The sequence below is a fragment of the Octodon degus genome, unplaced genomic scaffold (genome assembly GCF_000260255.1).
Source record: "Octodon degus isolate 3935 unplaced genomic scaffold, OctDeg1.0 scaffold00027, whole genome shotgun sequence".
NCBI lineage: Eukaryota > Metazoa > Chordata > Mammalia > Rodentia > Octodontidae > Octodon > Octodon degus.
Genome location: NW_004524603.1, coordinates 3,517,819 through 3,540,069, shown reverse-complemented (window position 1 = coordinate 3,540,069; position 22,251 = coordinate 3,517,819). Strand labels below are relative to the sequence as shown.

The 22,251-nt window shown below is 50.7% G+C and overlaps 1 protein-coding gene across 1 annotated transcript in view; it reads left to right on the top strand.

Annotated features, from left to right (window-relative positions):
* Window positions 1-17,337: 17,337 nt before the first annotated feature.
* Dpp6 (dipeptidyl peptidase like 6) overlaps window positions 17,338-22,251 on the top strand; it is an 840,304-nt gene continuing 835,390 nt past the window's right edge. Inside the window, exon 1 of the mRNA XM_023712908.1 lies at window positions 17,338-17,447. Coding sequence (XP_023568676.1) covers window positions 17,388-17,447 — 60 coding nt within the window. The 5' untranslated portion in view covers window positions 17,338-17,387. The remainder of the gene's footprint in view (window positions 17,448-22,251) is intronic.

Genomic DNA, 22,251 nt, shown 5'->3' with positions numbered 1-22,251 from the left:
CTCGCCTTCCCGCTCCACCGAGGCAGCCGAGTGTGGCACCGCTCCCAGAGGTGGCCCGCTCTCTTACTGAACCCCGCTTCTCCGCACTCCGCCACTTCCCCACCGGGCCAGTGTCACAGTGCCTCAGGTGTCCTTTCTCTCACTTCTCAGGCCTCCACCGCAGAGAAAATTTAAATGAGTTTGTATGTTTTTCTCCTGTCAGTCTGACTTTTGCTGTGAGCCTTCAGCCATGAGCCTAACAGGTATGGAAAAGACAGCTATTTCCATTCTATATCACTGTTACTCATCTGAGGATCGCTTGCGTCCCTGCGTTGTCATGGTCCTCAGTGTTCCTCAGAGGCCCATAATGGGCTTGATTCCCAGTGGACGGTGCTGTTGGGAAGGGCAGGGCCATTTGGAGGTGCAAGGAAGTGTTCTCTGGCGGTGTGCCCAGGAGATGTGGGGACCCAGCCCCCTTCTCCTGTCCCTGCTTCCAAACACCACAAGGCAAGCTGTCTTCCCAGTACCCGTCCTTGCCGCCTCGGTATCCTGTGCTGCCTCAGACCTGCAACGACAGAGCCAAGAGACCGCAGGCCAAAATGTATCAAGCCGAGAGCTGGGGCAAACCCTTCACCTCGGAAGGCGATTTTCTTGGGCATTGGATCACAGGGTCAGAAAACCGGTGAATCCGGCTGTCATGCTGGAGCTGTGTTACTGATTTTCTCAATACATTAAATGTTGTTTCATAAATACACAAATGAGTATGTCAACTACATAAGAGAAGTCAAAATTCTCATAATGGTCAATAGGACTATGTATAATCTAATTTTTTTTCAAAGTGTTTGGTTAATTAAAAATTATCTCAAACAGGGGCTGGGGATATATCTCAGCAGCATGAGTGCCTGCCTGGCAAGTGCAAAGTGCTGAGTTTGATCTTTGGTACAATAATAGTAATAATAATAATAATAATCTCCAACCAGTGGAGGGGCTGGCCACTGATGGGCCTACTGACATGTACCCAAGGCTCACTTTTCAGTTTGTGTTTTGTCTTAGCCTGAGTGTGCCAAGGGCTGCTTTCCTTGTGGGGCGTTGCTGTGTGGACAGACCACCCCAAGGTTCTTGTTCTGCCCCTTTCCCCTCCTTCCTTTTCCCTGTCTCTTGGTTCTCTCCCCCGTTTCAAAGGCTCTACCTTCCTCCTTTCCATCATTGTTTATCCGGCTCTTTACCGATGTTTTAGATTTTTCTTATATGAGGAATTGTGATATTTAAGCTTGTGTATTCAATTTAAAAAATTAGACCCTCTCCCCCCAAATTAAAAGACCCATTAAAAAATGAGCAACTGTAGTCAACAGACACCAATCAGAAGAAAAAGAAATACAAATGGCCTAGAAATACATGACAAGGTGTTCCACACCCCTGACCACCAGAGAAGTGCAAACTAAACCACACTGAGACCCATCTTTCTCCAGAAAGAACGGCTGTCATCAAGAAATCGAATGCGAGAAGATGCTGGGGAGGCTGTGGGCAAAGGGACCCTTCCACTTTGCTGACAGGAACGTTAAGCAGTACCACCAGTATGCAAATCTGGGCGGAGATTTTGCAAAAATCTAAAACTAAAAATTCTGTTTGAGCCACCTATTGCCCTTCAGGGTCTTTTCCCCAAAGAGTGAAGGACGCGCCCGCCCACGCACGTAGACGCGTGGCTCCTCTCACCCACGCTCACTTTGTCCTGTTGGTCACTTTGTCCTATTGGTCACTTTGTCCTACTGCTTCACATCTTTTGAAGAGCCATGTAGTTGCTTCTCGAGCTCGCAAAGTGCCACAAGGCGCCCCGGCGCCCGCCACTCTCATCTTTCCAGGAACAGTGTTCCCGGGCCGGCGTGTGGACGCCCATCCTTGACGCTCACCCTCGCTTCTGTGTGCAGTCGCGAAACACAGCCTGGCTGGGGAGTCGTGGCTTCACTCCGTACGTTTCCTTCCGTGATTCCGCAGTTAGCATCCCTCTCATCCAACCGGTCATTCTCGCCCTCATTTTCTTTTTAATTAGGATATTTGGACCATTTATCTTTAAGACAATCATTCACATATTAAAGGGTAAAACTGACACTTTATTGTTTGCTCTTTGCTCGTTTCCTCTTTTCCTTTTCCTCCTTTTTTATCTTCCTGTGGATGGCATGAACATATTTTTAAGATATGCCCTTGGTGTGTGGATAGTGTGTTTCAGCGGGTTTCTTTATATGGCTCTCTTAGTGGTTGTTCTACGTGTCAGAATATAGTAACGTAACTCATTATTGCTGATACCGCTGGTGTCTTGTCACTTCAGTTAAAGTGCAGGCTTCACCTGCTGCCTCTGCCTCGTGTTTCCAACATAACCACAGCAGCCCATTCTCTACCTGGCATCGTACCCTTTGCTTCATCCACCAGGCTTGGTTTTAAAGTCTCCTGCACAGTAGCGATTGTCCACTAAGCCGCGTGCTGCTGCTTCCCGTCCCCGAGTTCCTTTCTGCTGAAGCGAGAAGCCTTCAGTGAGTATCGCTTTCCCGCCTGGAGAGCTTCCGTGAGCTCTTCCTTGGGGCGGAAACCCTCCTGACAAATTTATTTCCTTTCCCCTCTCAGTGCTTTTGTTTCCCCTTCGTCCTTGGAGGATGACTTCTGAGCATGTGGAGCGTGCAGCTGATGGCTCTTTCCTTTCAGCACCGCAAAGAAAAGCCTACATCCACCTGGCTTGCGTCAGCTGAGACGAGAAATCAGTTGCTACCTGGATCGGCCTCTCCTTTATACAAAGCCTCCTTTCTCTCTGGCCATTGGAATGTTGCTCTGCTTTGCTTGGGCTCTGGGGATATGGATGTCAACAACTTGGCCGGCAGCTCCCAACTGCTCCGTCACTTCATCTCTCTTCTTCAGAAGGTAAATTTGATTGATCTGACCTCGAGTCCACAGAGTTCACCCTCTACCATCTGCAGCCCACTTCTGAGCCCATTTGGACTTTTAGTTTGATTTTCCACTCTACTGTACAGTACAGGTTGTCCACTAAATCGAACACTGCTGATTCCCATCCACATGTTCCTTTCTTCTGAAACCAGAAGTCTTCTGTGAGTCTCTCCTTCACAGTTGCAAATTTCAAAATTCTAACTTCCATTTCCGTTATTGGTTTTTTTTTTAATTTATGTATTCAGTATGGGGTCTACAGGGTCTCACTGTGTAGATCGGATTTGTAGTGGTCCTCCTGTCTTCAGCCTCCTAAGAGCTGGGATTACAGGCATGAGCCACCACGCCCAGTCTCAATTGCTGTCTCAGAGCACCCCAGGGGCGGGGCTGGCACGGCAGGCCTGGGAGCAAAGCCCTGGCCCCTGTATTCTGTTTAATCAGGGACATCAGTCCATCGGGCTATCTGGCTGGCCCCTGCCTTCCATTTCTTTGGTGATGCTTTCTCTCTCTCCACTTGTTTCAAGGGAATCCACAGCTGCTTCCTGAATCACTCTGCAGTCACCGTCGTGCCGTGCTGGTGATCTGCTCCAACACAGAGCCAGCTCCGTGGTGCTGGAGGCTGATGATCATCTCCTCTAGCTCAGGCCGTGCTTTCCTGGTTCCTGATGAGGGACTCTCAGCTGTGCTGTGGATGTTATGGGCTTCTGCATCCTCTTTAATCTCATCCTTTTTAATCTCTTTCTGCCCTGTTGAGAAGTAGCCCAAGGGCCAGAGGCACATATGTTCTGCTTCCCGCTGGGGGCCAGGACTCAAGGGCAAAGCCAGGCATTGGCTTCTTCACCTCTGCGCTCCATGTTCTGCATCACTGATGCAGGGATGGCGGGGCGCGCTCAGCCCATGTTACTCCTGGCTGTTGCCCCACAGCGGCCCAAGTCCCCAGCCCACCATGCTGAGGCAGAAGACGTGGAGGAGCAGCAGCTTCTTACTTATCCCTCCCAAAACCATGGCAGGCGGAAGTGCCAGTCCTGCTCAGCTGGAGGGGGCAGGCATGCCGGAAGAACCTCCTGCTGCAGGCCGCCCAAGCAGAGCCTGCTCCTGGGGCTTTGGGTTGGAGTTCCAGCAATGCCCTGTCTGGATAACGAGGAACCTCTTCTCCTGTCCCCCAGGCACTGACGCGCCTGGCCGGTGCACCTCCAGCTCCTCCTTTCCAGCCTAGACCCTATCTGTGGTGTCGTGTCCTGGATGTCTGTTTGTATAGGTACAAGCTGGAGTGTGTGTTTGTGGACACGCCATCCTGTTAGAACCACCAAAGATAAGTGGTTTGCAATTTTTGCATCTGCATTTTGCTTCCCTCAGCTTAGTAATGATTGTGGTCTGTTATAGGAAACAGTGTGGTTTCCTGACCCACTGTTTTATTTATAGACATTTGCATTTTTTGCAGCTACCTCCTCTGTCATGATTGGCTGCATATCTCGATGTAGCCTGTCCTGAGAGTTAATGTTTGTAATGTGCCCTTTGTTCTTGACGCTTCTGTCCTTACTTGGTGATCCAGACAGGTTGACAATTAAGATGAGCTGGTAGCTGCCGTGGTCACGCACACTGGTCATCTCAGAGCTCTGAGGCAGGAGGATTCAGGCCCTAGCCCAGACTGGGAAACATAGGAAGAGCTGGTCTCATAGAAAACAGTTCAAAGAGGCTGGAAAGGTGCACACTGTGAAGATCCGAGGGTCAGTCCTCAGTACCTCAGAAAATTTCTCGGTGATGGTAACAGTCTGATACTCTTACCTGTGAAAAATGCGATCATTCAATCTTAACACTCACCCACACATCAAGTGTGGAAAAAAACCAAGAAAAAGTTGTCCAGGCAGGAAGAATGGGGTGTTGGAATCACCCAACTAATACCTATTGTAAGGTTTTCTTTGGGATTAGATAAGGTGTTGGTAAAAAAGTTTCTTGTTGTTTTACAATGCAGTCATGACCTTGGTAAGGTTTTTGGTTTGCTTTTTTTTTTTTTTGTATCAGGAATCAAACTCATGACCTTGTGCTTGCCAGGCTAGTGCTGAGCTACTGAGCTATGTTCCTGCCCCCACCATTGAGTTTTAAACAATTCCAAATAGGAAAGCAAAAATACACAATGTCCACTTTTAACTAATATACTTGAAACCGACCTTTTATCATCTCTAAGAGGCCTGACTTCTGTCTGCTTCTCAGGTAATCGGAGTGTGATTCAGGAGTGATGCTCAGTGCCTGGCCCGTCTGCTTGCCTTTCCACTCTGTGTGTGCCGTTTTCATAGTCGAGGTCCTTGAAGCATCTTATGTTCTGTGAATTTTCGACTTTGTTTTCTATGTTGTGATGGACAGTTGTCACTAGAGATGGTGGCTCACCCTTCCAACCATAGTGGTGGCTGCAAGTCCCTCACGCCACCCCAAAACTGGTGGCTCCGATGGCGGGTGTCCCTAACTCCGACCACCCCGCCGTGTCCTCCGCGGCACTGCCATCATCACGGCGACGGTCACCTTGACTTTGCTCTCTGGCGTCCTCTGCGCCTAAGCGCATCGCTGACCAGGCACCGCAGGATTGGCCGGGGAGTTCGCATTATACGACCCAAAGCAGAAGCACACAGTCAAGTATTTCCAGAGCGCTTGCTTTTGAATTTTTAGAACATAAGAAAATGGCATAAAAGCTGAATGTGCAAATACAAATGGAGAGTGAAATTGGTTCTGGGGAACCCGGAGCTCGCCTTCCCTTGCTGCTAAGAACTACTGGCTACAGCACCAACTCCTGCTTACTAACCAGGAGTTGAAAACTCCAGTCTTTGCAGGTAAGCAGTCAAAGACCCAGCCTGCTCTTTCTTTGAAGAACCATGCTGCCAGTTACAACAGCCCTGCCCAGCTCACCAAGATGAGCCGTGGGAATCCTGCCTGCCCACCTCTGGGAGCCGACGTGGGGGCTGCGAGCAGCTCAGGCCACTCTTCTTAGCTTCCAAAGTCCTGCTGGATTTTCAGGGCAAAGCCCAAGTCGCTGCTGGGCCTCCCTGACCCCACCCCACGGGCTCTCCAAGCCCACAGCAGGGCCGTCACTCACTGTTGCCTGAGCAGACAGGGCTGAAGGTTTCCACTGCTCACGTCACGTGGGCAGACCCAGCGATGCACCACCGAAAAGCAGCGTCAGTGAGCAGGAGGAGCCAGGGCTGAGATCTGATTGTGGGGGCTGCTACGCTCTGCTGAAGCCACATCGCACCTGGCTGGTCCTTTGGACACAAACTCCACAGGATTTTTTTGGTACAGGAACTGACTGAGAAGTATGGCACGTAGTTAAATTTAAAACAATTTCAGTAACAGATGCATAGCCATTGATCCTGTTCAAAGCACACCTCCCTGCTTAGTTTGGGCCCTCTTGTCCCTTCTCTCCTGCCAGTTTCTGTGGCGCCTCTAGTAGTGCTCTTTCATGAGCATCTTTATGAGATATAATAAAAAATATGGTGAATGTTGCTGCCCAGTGCCACCCAAGAGACTCAGGGTCCTGAGGATAGGACAGCGTGACCTCTTCCGCCTTCTCACCCGACCTGGGACCTGGGACTTCTGGCTCTTCCCTGAAGTCGCAATGTCCTTGAAAGGCAAATGCTGTAAGTTCATTTAGGACATCGAGGCAGGATGGCCCAACTGAAGACACAGAAGAGAACTAGAGCTGCTTCAGAAAGCGGCAAGAGGGACGGGCTGCAGGTGCCGCGTTTGGAGGGGGAACAATGGCAGTCCTTGGCCGCAGTATGTTTTCAGATTTAATCGCTAGCACTGTGTTTTGATCTTACTGCTTGTGTCTTCTACAAATAACAGCAGTAGCTGCTTCATTTGTATCTTTTGCCTTTTAGCTCTCTCGGTTGCCTTAGTTCTGGGGCTAAGATATGTAGCACTGGATCAGGTAGAAATGATGACAGCCAGTAAAGAAGTCCCATTCCTCTTGATGTCGCTATCTATGTCACCCACACCTGATTACCATTCTTTTTCCTTCCCACGGACAAGTATTTTAATATTCAAGATGGACTCTTTGGTCAAACACATTCGATCATTGTGCTTGGTTGCCTTGGTGGGTATGGTTTAGACAATGGCAATTTATTTTCTATTATACATTTCATGTCCTTTCTTACTTTTCCATTAAATTACAGCCCAGTGGTTAATTTCAGCCTAGCACCTGTTTTTGTAGACAAAGAATGGTGCTCACATTTGAAATTCATTGAATAAATGAAAATACCCCATGGTATGTAAACATTTTATGAAGTCTGAATTTTAATCCTTGTGAAGTTTTCCTTGAACATGCCTGCATCCGTCAGTCCATGCACTGTCCGTGGCTGCTCTGACCGCCCGACTGTGGGGATAATAGTTAGAGACTGTGCACCTGCAGTGCCCTAACACGGACCAGCTGGGCCCTTGCCCGAAGCCGCCTCCACCCACAGCGCAGGTGCTTTCACCCCTTCCCTCGCCTTCCCCACTGGGAAGCGTGCCCTGTGCCTTGCTGGGTCTCCTCAACCCCTCTCCTAGTGACATCACCAAGGCTGTCAGGTCTCTGTCACTGTGAGCAACGCAGAAGTAAACTTTCTTGTAGCCCTGGAAATAAAGATCGTTACAGTGAGGGAGAGGAGCCTGCATTGGCTGTGATAAAAAGCTGTGGAATGAGACAGGATGGAGTTTATACAACACCCTGAGCAGACGTTCTGCTACTGAATTTCACTTTAAAAATGGTTAAAATGGAAAATTTTATGTTGTGCATATTTTACCAGAGCGAAGGTAATTGATATCCTAACAAAAACCTCTTCCCTCCCACCCCCAGTACCAGGGATCAAACTTGGGACCTTGCACTTGCCTGCTAGGCGGGCGCTTGCGCTGCTAAGCTGTCTCGCCAGCCCCTGTCCTATTCTCTTAATCAAGCTCTTCCTTATAGACAACAGAAAAGCAAACCAGCTTGGATTTTTGACATATTAAGGTGCTCCCTTATGAAGCTTCAGAAATAATTCAAGAATCACTAGCCAGGTTTGAATTCTATCAAGTTCTACCGATATCAACAAAATACAAAAGGTCCCCAGTGACTTTTTTTCAAAATGCAGTAAATCATTCACCTTTCCTGCAATGTATATTTATATGTATATGTGTTTGCTAGTACATGTTTGCGTGCATTGTGATTACCTTCACCAAGGGGAGTTGGTGCTCAAACACAACACATCGTCATCATTTTTATTGGTATATATTGTATATGTAACATGTTATTTGTGGCACCTGTTCACGCCCCTGAAACACTGTAGATCTTCCAGTTGCCCCGGTGCAGTGACTTCGGCAGAAGCAGACCCTAAAGCTCAAGGCCTAGCCCTGGCTGCGGTACGCGGCCTGGCCATCAGCACACCTTGATAGGAGCGCCCAGGACCTGAGCAGGACTGTCCATGCTGAAGCGTGCAGGTCTCATGACAGAGCAAACGTGGCCAAGCTCCGGGGAGAGGGAGGCCGACTGTGTGGCTGGGTGGGAGGGCGGGTGAGGCTGCTTCCGCCGTGGGCAGCAGTGTACCTGGGAGGTGGAGCCCAGGAAAGAAAGGGAGGAGGCGGGGGGATGGCCGAAGAGTACACAGTGGGCAGTTCTGAGGGCATGGCAGGATGGTGTGGAGAGGACAGGAGAGATAACCGAGGTAATCTCCCACGCCATTTTGCTGAATTCAGTTGGCATCTAATACAACAAGAGAACTAAGAGTGAACTCTATGTGAAAGCTCTGTGTGCTTTTAGAAATAATTCCAGATTACCAGATATTAGCACTACTTTGAAGATAACAATATAGAATGTAACAACCATTGTTAATTTCCTATCATCTTGTTTTGAAATTCTGTATCATTCTCATTGTTATTTGCTGTTTTTTTTCTGTCTTCAAAATAAAATTAGGAAACTAAATAAATAACAATTCCATACCTTGAATCCGCTGATAGAATCAAATCTAAAGCAGGCCACCTACTCAGCCAGTACAGCTGAAGCCAAGGGCAGCGGAGAGGCGCCCCATCACCTTGGCGTAGCTCCCCTGTGGCAGGGAGGAGGGCCAGCGCCTTCTGATGCAGCAGCCCCTCTGTGAATGGTGAAGCAGCTCATGCCACCTCGGCAACCAGCAGCGGACAGTGGGCTGAGCAGAGCGAGGACACGTCCTGACGTAAAGCAGTGTTTCTGCTTTGAAAACGCAAATCCCTTTAGCTGTGCCCTGTGAAATCACCTGGGCCGATTCAAGTCATTGTAATGGTAGGACTTCTGTCACCGTGCAAGTCACCAGTCTCTGACATGCACGGCGACAGTGCTGGCCTGAGGGGGAGACGGGTTTCTGTCATTCGGTGTGTGAGCCCTCCAGGTGCTGAGCCACCTCCATGGGGCACCTTCTAACTATGTCCCGTCATGGCGTGATTTATAGGAAATTATGAAAGCAAATCCAGGCCGCGGTTGTTGGCATGCTCCTAGAGTATGCCTTAGATTGGGGTTTTCCCTAGAAAGGGAGTCTAAATCAAGGACTGTGGTTTGGAGCTGGTTGGGTTGAAGGTAACCCTGGCCATAAGTCTCTGAGATGGGCTGGGACTTGGGAGTCTCCCTTCTTCTGGGAATGTACAGCACATGGAAATCAATACTCAAAGCTCTTTTGAACATCTACTTTTTTGTTTTTATTTTATTAATTAATTTATTTTACTTATTTGCATCATCAGGGACCAAACTCAGGACCTTGTGCTTTTTATTTTTAAAGAGAATAAAATAGTATAAAAAAAACCTGAAATGATACAGGATTTCATTAAACAGTAACAATTCAGCCGCAATTGTCATATCACATATTTTATGAGTGCATATAACTTTCAAAACAGTGGGTTTCTGTGTGTTGTTACAGTCTTGCAGATAACATATGTTGGTCACGTTCACTCCACCTGCTCATGTTCCCTCACGTTGCTCCCTCTTGCTGTTCTTCTCTTGTCCAATAGGAGACTCCTGTGTAGTTTTCTTCATGAGATGCCGTTGAGCAGGGGCAATGCATGTGTGTAGAAGCCAGGTGGGCCCCTGGGATGCCACCCAACCACAGTGCAGATCTGACTCCCGTGAAGGAGCCTGCAAGGCGCTCTGGCCACTTGGGTCTGGCTGGGGGGCAGAGGAGGGAGAGGGGCCGGGACAAAGCAGGTTGCTCAGGGAGAGTCGTATGCCAGTGGCTGGAGCTGCCAGGGCTCATGGCTACCACGAGAGGCAAGCGAGGGAAGGCAGTGGAGGGTGTGCTGCTGTCCAACTCCTGGTGCAAACAGAGCTGATCAGAATGCCAGGGTGGCCATGTGCCTGCAGGCCACCTCAGCCCCGGTGAGAGGGCTGGAATGGCTACTTGCTGAGTCCCATGGTGCAGTGCTCTAGTTGCCAACAGGAACACAATTCTGCTGCACTTTCTGTCTGCTGCACACCCAGACAGACTGCAGGGAGAGTTCAGACCACCAACCCAGAGGCTCGGGCAGCTCAAGGTGAGGCCGGGAGGAACAGAAATGGGCCGTGTGAGGAGGGGCTTCAGAGGGCACCGGGAGAGCCTGCTAAGGGCCAGCAGGCAGTGGCAACGGAGGGGTCGGTCCACTTGGCCTGCCCTGGGGCTCCTTCCTACCACCCCATGAGCACCCAGAACACACTTCTAGAGAGCAGAACCGGAACCTGCCACATGTATGTGCTCGAGCCAGGCGAAAGTCTGTGGTCCCACACACTCTCGGGGCTGCACTTCCAAGGAGGCCCCAATGCCCGAGGGAAATGTATTACCTCTGCAGCCAAAGGGCTGCCCTTGTTTCTTGGCCCCCCACAGATTCCTATAGTTCTTCTTTCTCTCTTACAACATGCATTGAGGAAATTACCTAAAAGTTCATTACTCAGGTTGTCAATGGAGAAGACTTAACAGACCTGAGGCAAGGAAATGAGATTCGGGAGAGTTAATAACCCCCAAGAAGCGCAGCTGACACTGCAACCGGGAGCCCAGGAAACCAGGTGGGCTGCATGCTTCTGAGCGGGTGACAGGCACCATGACACGAGTCCCACGGGAGAGCATGGATCCCAGGGGAGAAGCTGGCTATGACAGCTCCTGATAGGATAGCAACATGCACCACAGCAGTCACGCCGTGTCCTGGAGCAGTGTCATCGGCTGGTCTCTAATAGTGGCAGAAAGTGCCAAAGGAGTAAAATCTATGCCCTCAGCGAGGGACATGCCCGTCCCTGCAGTTACGCACACAGCAGTCCCAGACCGAGAGCAGAGAGCTTTCACACTATGGCACTCTAGAGTTAGATGCACCCCAGAAGCACAGGCCAGAACCGTAGGACAACAACATGGGTCCACAGAGGGCCCGCTGGACAGCCGGTAGGTGATCAGTAAGTGTGAATGTCGGGGCTGGGGTGTAGCTTAGCGGTAGAGTTCTTGCCTTGCGTACACAGGGCCCTGGGTTCAATCCCCAGCACTATGAACATGAACACCCTTCCTCTCTCTTCTCCGTGAGGATCACACAGTGCTGCGCCCGTGGACACAGGAAGCGCCACCCCAGCAGGGCTCCCTCCTCAGAATTAGGGCTCACATCGAAAGCCAGACTTGCTCTGAGGAGGGGATGTGGGGAAACACAAAGTTAGCAGAAGAGATTAAATAAGGAAACTAGGGAAACAGAGGCCATCATCACCCACCTACAGCAAACACAGCCACAGCTCAGCCCCGTCAGATTAACAAGAAAAAAGAAAAGGTAACTCATACTAAAAGCCTACGTGTCTCCTCTGTTGAGACTCAGTATTTCATGTCTACTTTCAACTGAAATTTCTAAAGCATACAAAAGGCAAGAGAAACACAGAAGAGACAAAGGCAGCATTGGAACTAGACTCAGATACTAAACATATTTGGAAATCGTCAGATATGGGATTTGAAATATCTATAACTAGTGTACTAAAAGCTCTAGTGAATGAAATGGGCAACTTGCAAAAACAGTTGGATAAGGCAGAGAGAGAGAGAGAGAGAGAGAGAGAGAGAGAGAGAGAGAGATGGATATTCTAGAAATGAGACAAAAGGAGATGCTAGAAATGAAAGAACAGCTCTGGGAGAAAACAAGAATGCCTTCCACAGTCTCCTAATCGAATGGTCCAGCCTGGGGGAGGAATCTGTGATTGAGGAAGGAGGTCAAAATAAACTATTTTAAGGTGTAAATTCATGTATCTGGAATGTCAGAAAAGGAAGACAGAGAAAGAAGAAATATTTGAAGTAACAAAGCTAGGGAATTTCCAGATTTAAGTACAGGAACCAAAACACATGCCCATTCTGTATAGAGAGCACCCAGGATAACAACATCAAGGCAAAATCTAGGCATATCCAAACTGCAGGAACAACTAAACTTCAGGAAGCTACCCAAACTACAGGAAGTCAAAGAGCAAACATCTTGCAAGAAGTCAGAGAAAAATTCATCTTACCTACAGAGCAACCGAGGTGTGAATCACATCAGGTTTCTCTTCAGAAGCCATGGAAAAAAGAAAAGTGGAATGAAATATCTAAAGTGTTACAAGAAAAAAAAATCAACTTCAGAAATAAAGGAAAAGCAAGTAATTTTTCAGGAAAGTAGAAGCTCAGGAAAGTACACACAAAGAAGGCAGGAAGAGAATCAGCAACAACACTGGTGGCATTAGAAACTCTGTCAGTCAGCTTCCTGTGGCCAACGGTCACAGCACTCCGCACAAAACAGCATAATCCGTATTCTTAAACTCCCGTAGAACACACATCAAAGGATGGCATCCTGTGAGCCATAAAACACACGGGAACAAGTGTAAGGGACATCACAGGGAACGTGTTCTCAGACCCAGTGAAACTGAGCTAGAGTCAGAGTGGCCAGACAATTGCTACCTACCGGGAGATTCAGCAGTGCAACCCTAATGTCACATGGTCCAGGTCTGTACCATCCAGCACAATGTGGAATGGGACAAAATAGCAAACTCCCTAATGTTATTACAAGGGCGTGAAATGGAGAGAGGGAGGGAGGGAAGGAGAGGGAGGGAGGGAGGGAGTGCGGAGGGGAGAGAGAGAGAGAGAGAGAGAGAGAGAGAGAGAGAGAGAGAGAGAGAACGAGAGAGTGGAAGCCAGAGAGATGTTGACTTAGACCCCAGGGAAGAGTCGAACCCACCAGGCTGGGTCAGGAGCCACTGAAGGGCACTGCAGTTAGCAATGCCCCCAGAATAGCGGTGTCCCCACCCGCTTACAGTTAAACCTGCTGACTCCATCAGGTGCGTGCCTTTGAACTGAGCCATCTGTGAGTGGCCCTTCAGGTGTGAGGTTGCTCACCATCAGACAGGGCGTTTACAGGTAAGGGAGGGACAAGCAGAGCCCCCCACGCGGAGATGGAGCCTAGTCAGAGACATGAGTTTGAGTTCATAAGGGGCTTCATGTCATCCAAGACAGCCCGACACTTGGATGCTTGCAGCTCTCCCTGCAGAGCATGCACTAGCGCACACACCGTCTCTGTCATCCCGAGGGCCAGGAGCAGCTGTGCCTCAGAGCAGCGAGCACACCTGGGACCCAGGTGTTGGCTTCACGCACCATTGCCCAGAAAGACGAACTGTGGCTCCTTGAAGAGGCAGACTCAAGTGGTAAAAAGTGTACAGGCTGAGCCTGAAGCACCTACTATTGCTGTAAAGGGAAGGCGGTGCCCAGCACGCACACACACACACACACACACACACACGCATGTTCATGGAGAAATGACGCAGGCACATGACAGCCAATAAAGGTGGCCTAAACATCAGTGTCAGAATGATTTTGGCAAAAATAATTTGGCACTGCCTCATTTGTCAATGTATAGGAAAAATCTATCCATAAGTCCCTGGCTACATTGCTGAATTATTGACTAAATAAGCAAATGGGTGAGAAGAGACAGGTCTCCCATGGAAAAGTTATGAAAACACCTTCCTGTTTTGCCCTGGTGGCCTTGGGGAGGTAGAGTGTCACTCCCTGCTCCTCCACCATGAGCCACACAGAGAAGCTGCCCTCGCAAGCTCCTGTTGTGGAAATCTGCGAGGGAAGTACTGCCTGCGGTGTGGGGGAACCTGAGAAAATACATCAGGCCTGGAAAATACATCAGCCATTCCACCGGCTGGGCTTGAGAGTCGCTAGGAGTCATGACCCCTCCTGCCACTCTTGCAATCTGGTGGAGCAGGCTCCCTTAGAGCTGTCACCCATCATCTGTGCCCTGTCTAGCACTGGACATGGAGGGAGCCCACCTTACCTCTTTACTCCAAAGGTCTAAAGTCGGGAACTCTACTCCAGGGCTATACCAGGAAGCCTCATCCACACTGGGCACCGGGTTCTGGACTCTGAGCTGGCGCTGTAGTGGGAAGATTTGGGCGTGGGAACCCTTGAAAGGAAGGGAATCTACTTCCCACAATGAGTGGACTGTGACACAGGGCCCATGACTCCAGACTCTTGTTCCCCAGGGTTCCTTCACTCTGGACCCCATGGTGAAGTAGCTGCTGGCCAACTTCTGCTGCAGGCCTGAGACGTGCTCTGCAAAGCCCATGAGGACCTTGCACCTGTTCCCAGTTACCAGTGGGTGCAATGGGTGTTTTTGTCCCTAGCAGAACTTCAGCTGCTGGCTTCACTGGTGTCTGACCAGAGGCCCTACAGTAAGGGGACGGTGTCAAGCTGCACCTGAACCTCAGGCCCACACAGCTTGAGAAAGTCAATGTGTTTTGTTTAAAACCTCCATATTTTCAGATTATTGTCCATGCAGTAAGAGCTAGTAAGGAGTGTAAAATGATAGAAACATTTGGGAAAACCACTTGCACGCTCATGGAAAGAAGCTTAGGACCTGCATCTACCTTAGGACCTGCGGCTTCTACTCCCAGGTTTCTGTAGGTGAGGAAAGAAAGCACAGGTTCACTCACAAACCGTGTACATGGACACCCAGAACAGCTTGGTTCTCCACAGTCCTAAACTGAGCGAGTGCGTGGAGTCTTCAGCAGGGAAGAGGTAAGTAATGGTGCATCCACACAGCAATACACTACTCAGCACGGACAGAATGGAGTGGTGGACCTCATACGCACCACGCGATGGGCCCCGTAAACACTGTGCTTAATGGGGGGCCAGAGTGTATGAGCTCATTTCCATGAAATTTTAGAAGCAGAACCAATGTATTGATGATAACATAAAAAATGGTGGTGCTTATGGGAGGCTGTTGGGAGAAACCAGAAGCACCCCTCCAGTGGTAACGGGGTGTTGCACATCATAACAGGGGTGCAGGAGATACAAGTGTACGCAATTGTCAAAACAAATCTGTTTGTTTAGCATGTGTAAATTACACCACAACAAAAAGCAAAGAAAAATTTTTAAAAAGGAAAGAAAAAGGGAGTGAAGTCCCCAGTCCACTATGTAGGAATCTTTAGGAATAAAATGATTCATGTCATGGAAAAATATCATTGTTATTCTCCTAAAGTAATGGATTATGTCAAAGTCAAACATATCTTTGTGAAAGTGGCGTACGGTTGATCAGACATTAGCGGCATCTCTCATCTTTTTCTTTGTAAAATTTTGAAGTTTGATGAATAAAATATGCATTGTAATGCAAAGGTGAACCATCTACCTTGGATAGCACAGTGAGCCTCTCAGGGACATTGGCAGCAGGGTGACCAGATCATTCTCCACTGCCTGTCACTTGTCACTTGGTGCCACCAAGCTTGTAGGCTAGAGCAGGGGAGAGTAGACACACAGGCGGCCACACAGATGGGTGCACAGGAGCAGGTGTTGAACCATGGAGAGTGGCTGTGATTTAGTGGAAGGGCTGCACTTGCTCCAACACCTCCCGTGTTGAGCAGCGCCCCTGTGCCCAGACCCCACCACACACTATTTCTGAGCTTCGTTTCGTAAGTTGGAAGGCAGCAGCTATAACACCTAGAACTAACTAGCCCAAGACCGGCACTCGCAAGGGGCAAAGCCAGGTTCCAGCCAATATCCCACCCCACAGCCCAGCTCTGTGCTCTGCAGCATCCTATGCCCAACTCTGCCATCATCTTGAACTCAGAAATGTGGCGCCACCCTGAGCTTCAGCGCGCAAAGGTGGCCCAACCCAACCACTTAGCTCACAAAACCACGGCCATTGGCAACTGACTGTAGAACTAGAACCCCTCCCACCCCCGTCTGCTTTTGAAGTGGCGTCCTGTAGGATGCGCTTTCAGCCCCCAGCTCTTTGCCTCCAGGGCCAGGGAACCTCTGGTCCTCACCACGAACCACTCCTTTCTGCCCTGTATGCCGGACAAAACTAAGGACTTGGTGTTGGAGAACAACAGTTGAATGTGTGTCTTGCTTTTCAACACAGCCCACCCAAACGCAGCAGTCTCTGCTTGAAATAATACAATCTAGAAGAAAAATGCACCTGTGCGCCTTTCCACGGCAGCACCCGGACCAGCTGGGTTGCGCAGAGCCGCGATGCTGAAGCGCTGCACCGCGGTCTGCTCAAGTGCTGCTCTTTCCGGATTTGTTTCCTGAGTTCCTTCCACCTGTGTTCAGAGTCTGCCTGATGAGATCAGGACTTAAGAGGTGCCGAGGGAAAAAGAGAAATTCTGAAGCTAGCGGGGCAGAGACGCCGAGGAGCTGCAGGGACTGTGGGACCAGAGGGGTCAGCCCCCAAAGGAGCTGCTGGGTCCCCAGCGCTCCGCGGCTTCAGGACGCCTCCCTCCCTCAGCGGCAGCGGGCGGGGTCTGCACCGACAGTCTGGGCGCACCGGCTCCGCCTCCGCCCTCCACCTTTCTCGCCTTGTCAGTGCGCGGTTCCTGGCAGAGCCGCGCATGCCCCCTCCTGACCATCCCGAGGTTTGGCGCCTGGAGCCCGCGCTGGAGCTGCAGGCAGGAGCCCGCGCCAGCCTCTCTGAGCTGCTCTCCGGAATCAAGCCGTGGGAGGCGGGAGGGGCCCGGGATCCACGCCGACTGCGCTCCAGCCCCAGCTCTTGTGGTGTGGAGGCGGGTCGGCGCAAGAGCAGGGCGCGGGCTCGAGCGCGCGGCTGCGGGCTCCGCGGGTTCCCACCCCCTGCGCAGAGAACAGCCCAGTCCTACATCCCGCCTCCTCACACACCTCCTGGGCGCTCATCCGACCTCTCGGATTTGCCCAACGCCTGGCTCGATCCCTCGGCCGGCTCTCGGGAAGGCAGCCCTGAGCTGGACGCCCTCGGAGCCACCGGCGCCGGCTCAGGTCCCTGCGCGGTCCACGCGGCCGTGACTCCTTCTCCCGCTCTGGACTGCGGATCTCGGATCTCGGCGTCCCCAGCAGAGGAGCTCTCCAGCGACCCTCAGCAGAAAGCGCCTCTCAATCGCTTGCTCTCTTGCTCGCGCTCCAGGGACCGCGCAGGCCGGCGAGGACCCCTCGCAGCTCCCCGGGGGCGCGCACCACGGCCGCCACCTCCCCGCGCCCCGCAAGTTTCACCGCTAGAGGATCCGGAACTTCCAACTTCGTGTGGACATGAATCAGACGGCCGGAGCCTCCAATAACGTCAGGTGTCCCCCAGGGAAAGGCCACAAGGTAAGGGACCCGCGACGGCGTCAGAGGGGGCTTGGGCGCGAGGCCGGAGGGCGAGTGGAGGCCCGGGCTGGCGTGGGACCCGTGACTGGGCAGCAGCTAATCTCTCCTGCCTCAGCCCAAGCGGGGTCCTTCACCCCGAGGCGGGCTTTGTGAAAAGGGGTGATGTGTGGAAGACCCCAACACGCGCGCGTGCGCGCGAGCTGTGCACCTGGGGGCTTGAGAAGCTCAGGGCTTAGCGCCCGTCGGGGGGCGCAGCTACTCCCCCGCTGGCCGGGTTTTCAGGGAGGAAAGCTCTGCAGTGGGAGGAACCTGTCTCCTCCCTCATCAGACCCCTGGGCGAGTTTGCAGAGAAGGAGGCTTCCCCTGCAGCGCGCCGGGCTCCCGCGGGCAGCGCTAGCGTTGGTGTCCTGGACGCGCACTTCATTAACTTTAATGGATCCACGCGTGCCTGGAATTATTTCCAGGAAATCAACGAGGTTCCCAGAAAGGCGATCGGTCAATGGCCGAGGTGTCCAAGCACATCTTTGCTAGTAGCCAGAACGTGCAGGGGCAAGATCAGAAAGGGCTACTCCTGCGAGTGCACAAGCAGCGGACCCTTCCCAGGCCAAGCCCAGGACTCCTCTCCACTTACCTGTGGTTCCGCTTTGGGTGTGCTTGGCTGCGAGGCAATTCCTTACCTGAGTCACACAGGAAAACCGCAGTGTGCCTTTAAAACTGTTGAGTGTTTGCATTGATTTGTTTGAAACCTGAAAGATAGCAAGTTCCTTGGCGCTCAGCAGTCGGTGAGCTGCCTGACTCCTTTTCCTTCATCTTGGGTTTGCTGCGGCTGCTCTTGCCTGTGTTTCCCACACCTATGTTTATTAGCAAAGCAGGAAACTGCCGTCCAGATCTACTTGTTGGGCTGGGCGGGTGCGGGAAGTCTTGGCGAGTTATGTAAGATGAGCATTTGGGGCTGAGGAGTTTTATTTCAACTCTTCCCTTTTTAGGTAGGGATGAAATATTTGCTTCAGCAATTCCTCTTTCTGCTCTCATTGTCACGCCAGCAGTTCCATGTTTCATGGTGACTTTATTTAATATTCATAGGAAATGTCTCTCTAATGCCTAATAGCTGACGCTGTAAGATTTTAAATTAAAAATAATAAAGTTTCACACATCAGTGATTATGTAGTGGAGAGGTCTATGGAGTTCACAAGAGCATTCAGTAATTTCTTTTAAAAAATGCCTTTGGCTCCAGTGTTAAAGTGGCTTTTTGGCAGAATCGGACTGCAGGGTTCTGACACTGATAAAACTTTCTGGGAAGCAGTGGAACGCACCGCAACGATGTAGACACTTCTGGGGAGCCTGCTGGTCACTAGCTGGGGTAACCCAGCTCAGGTGTCACGTACCCAGCCAATACTTGGTTCATCGAATCCCATTCATTCAATAAAGGTGGCCAGCAACCGTCTACCTGACGTGCCAAGGCCTGTGCAGTTCCAGGAACCGAGCAGCCCAGCGAGCATGTCCACGCTGCTTCTGGTCTCGTGCAGCCTGGGTCGCAGCCCAGCGTTCTTCCTTCTTTAGAATCTGTGGTGGCTCCTGCTGCTGCAGGGAAACCCCTGGCTGGACACTCAGTCCAGGCAAAACCATTGATCCTTTTCTCAAAGAAGAACCCCTGGGGTCATTTTCCTTCAGAGTTGCCAGGGCCTCTTAAGGGGTGCTGCCGCCGCGAGGGAGCGGTCTTGTGAGTGACGAAGGGGGAGATGGCGCTCCCAGGGGTGCTATAGGCAGGAGGGGCAGGAGGGCAGCAGGGTGCTGATGGTCTGCTGAGCACTGGACAGCTCGCACAGTATGGAGGCCGCAGCGTCCCCCATCCCATCCCAGTACTAGGGCTGAACCCAAGCCCTTTGCATGCAAATACAGCCCTAGCCATTTCTTAAAATTTTGAGACAAGGTCTCTGTAAGTTGCTAAAATTCCTAGGCTGGGCTCCTACTTGGGGTCTTTCTACCTCAGCCTCCCACAGTGCTGGCACTACAGGCATGGATGATCACATGGCTACACCATTTTGAAAATAAAACTCAGCAGTCTTGGTTGATTTTCTTAGGTATTTGAGAGAAATCTGTTTCTGTTTCATGTGCTACTTGGAGGCTCACCTTGGGAGACTTCCCTGGGGGAAAGGTCGTGATGACCCCTGAAAATGTGCAGGTGCCTGCCTTCCTCACGGCTCATGTTTCCACTGGCTGCTGCTGAGGCCTCTGAAGCTTGCCAAGTTGTTATGATCTGTTCTTGTGTAGACAGCTCTGAGCCCAGCCATGTGTTACTTACCATTAGGCTCATTCACAAATACTAAAGCCCATAACTGAAGAACACACTCCTTGTTATAGTTTCTTCACTCCTCTATGCAGGACACCCAGCCATCTGCTGAGGGTTGCAGAGAAAATAGGTCCCCCATCACCTCGGACACAGGCAGGAATCACTCCTGAAAGGAGACCTCCAGGCATCATGACCTCATGGGGTTGGGCCACATAGGTCTTCCGTGGGGTTCTAGGGCTCCTAGGTGGACTGTGCTGATTCGGTGCAGGACACCATGGTGATGAGTCCCATTGAATGCTGGTCACCAGTCAGAGCTGTTCTGCAGAGTTGAGGGTGACCTAGGTGTGGGTGCTGGCCATGGTGTGATGCAGCCCCTAAATCATAGTTACCTCGTGGAAATCTGATCCTGAATAAGGAGTACAGGCTTAAGTTTAGAAGCAGCATAAAGTACAAAGACATTAGCCTGTGCAATGTCAGATTGTTGGCCATACTGACCTTCTGGGCAGAAAACAAAGCTGCCCACACAAGCTAACTCAACTACAGGAGGGTGCTCCTTTCAACCTCTGGCTTGGAGAGATAGCAAAGGTTGATTGAGTCTCTTGAGTTTTTCTGGAAGAGCAGCTTCCACGCCATAGTCTAATGGCCTCCATTGTCTTCAGCGAGCCAAGGTAATCAGTTCTGCGTCTCTGGAGCAGCAGAGGGAGCTGTCCATTGGGAATCGTTGGCTTTGAGATCCACTGTACCAGTGACATCTTGGGCAGAGCATTTAACTCTGCATCCAAGTTTCATGAGGCCATTATCACAGGGCTCCTAGAAGGGTTCAGTAAGCTGATCCTGTTTGGGGTGGTGTGCAGGGACAGGGGTTGCTGTACCATTGTGCATCCAACCCTGGGGGTGGGGGGGAGCACAACTTCCTGCTAAGCCTGTGCATGAACGTGGCCCGATCTGTTCAAGGTTTTCTAGAACAGCCACTTGTAGATGGTAAGGTCCTCCATGACAGGTTCCAGAGAACGTGGGCAGGGACATATTCCTTACAAGCATGGGCTTCTCTGTGAGATAGAAGGTGATGCGCTCAGATTCTACAAAGAGAAAACAGAAGTAACAGATATGACCTGAATTTTGATTTTTCTCCTAGAAATCTGGGGGAAAAAAGGAAAAGCATGCACACATGCCATTGAACCATTAAAACAATTCCCAAGAAAGAGTGTTTTCACATAGCCAGCAACCCACACATGGTAAGTCTTTGCACCAAACATGAACATAGGTGTCAGAGGTACCGAAAAAAATCAGGGTATAAATATACACAAAATATTTATAAAACAAAGAGGAAGAGGCCTGTACGCGGCTTACCTCCTAATTTCAGATCTCATTTTATCTAAACGTCTTCACACTCTGAGAGTGTGATCATACTTTGTGCATGCTTTCTGTCGCCTCTGTCCCCTCTGGAGGCTGCTTCCTTAGCTTCTCCAGTCCATGTCTGGCTAGTGCATGGGGAGCATTTTGGGAGATTCTACATCATCTTCTTTTTTATGCTGTTGTTGACTGAACCCAGGGCCTGAGACGCATCCCTGACCCTGCTGTATTTATTTACTTATTTATCTTGACACAAAGTCTGTCACCAGATCGCCCAGGCTGGGCCTTCGTTTGCCACCCACCTGCTCCAGTCGCTCAGAGTGCTGGGGCTGCAGATGCGCACCGTCACGCCTGGCCGTGGTATTGTTACACGCCTTTCTCCTCCCCACTGCTTTCCTTGCTGGGCTGGTGATTAGATGTGCGTTCTACGAGACTGATGTTGTTTTGCTGATGCAGTCATCATTTAAGCCATGTTATAAGGATGCTCAAGGTAGCAGATTGCACAAGCACGTCTCCCAGCTTGTGGATCCCCCTCCCAGCCAGCTTCCCCGTGAGGTCCATTAATTACTTTGCTGAGCTTGGGCAAAGCTCTGGTCAGTTCAGAAATGTACAATTGAGGAGCCTGCCCACAGTAAAGATCAAAAGGCTGCTTCTCTTTGTGAAGGTAGACATTTAACACTACATGTGTGGATCCTGTTCTACCCTTTCCTTGCCATCAGCAAGACAGAGGACTGTGTTTCCTCTAAAGAAGCCCTGGCTGGACAATAATCAGCCTGAAAGCTGGAGATCAGGAACGCCGGCCCTAATTCCCCTGTCCTCGCCTCAGCTGCCCTCACTGCTTTCTGGCTGGGTGACTGCCTGGTAAATTCAACAGCCGGGGCTGAGAACCAGAAGTGTGGCAGAGCTGATGTGCTGCGGGCTCAGCGTGAGGGGCACTGGGGCTCTTATCACAGTTCAAGAGTCTATCCTTTATTTCCACAAGTTTTTAGTTCAAGCTTAATGTTGTTCTGTACCCAAAGGTCGCATCCAGAAAGCATGGCCACAGGTCTCTTCCTCCAAGATGGCTTTAGTCTCCTCTATCCACACTGGCGCTTGGCTTTGTCAGCATCTCCATCTAGTTAATCACTGCCAACCCTCTAGTTTCCTTTCTCTCTCTCTCTC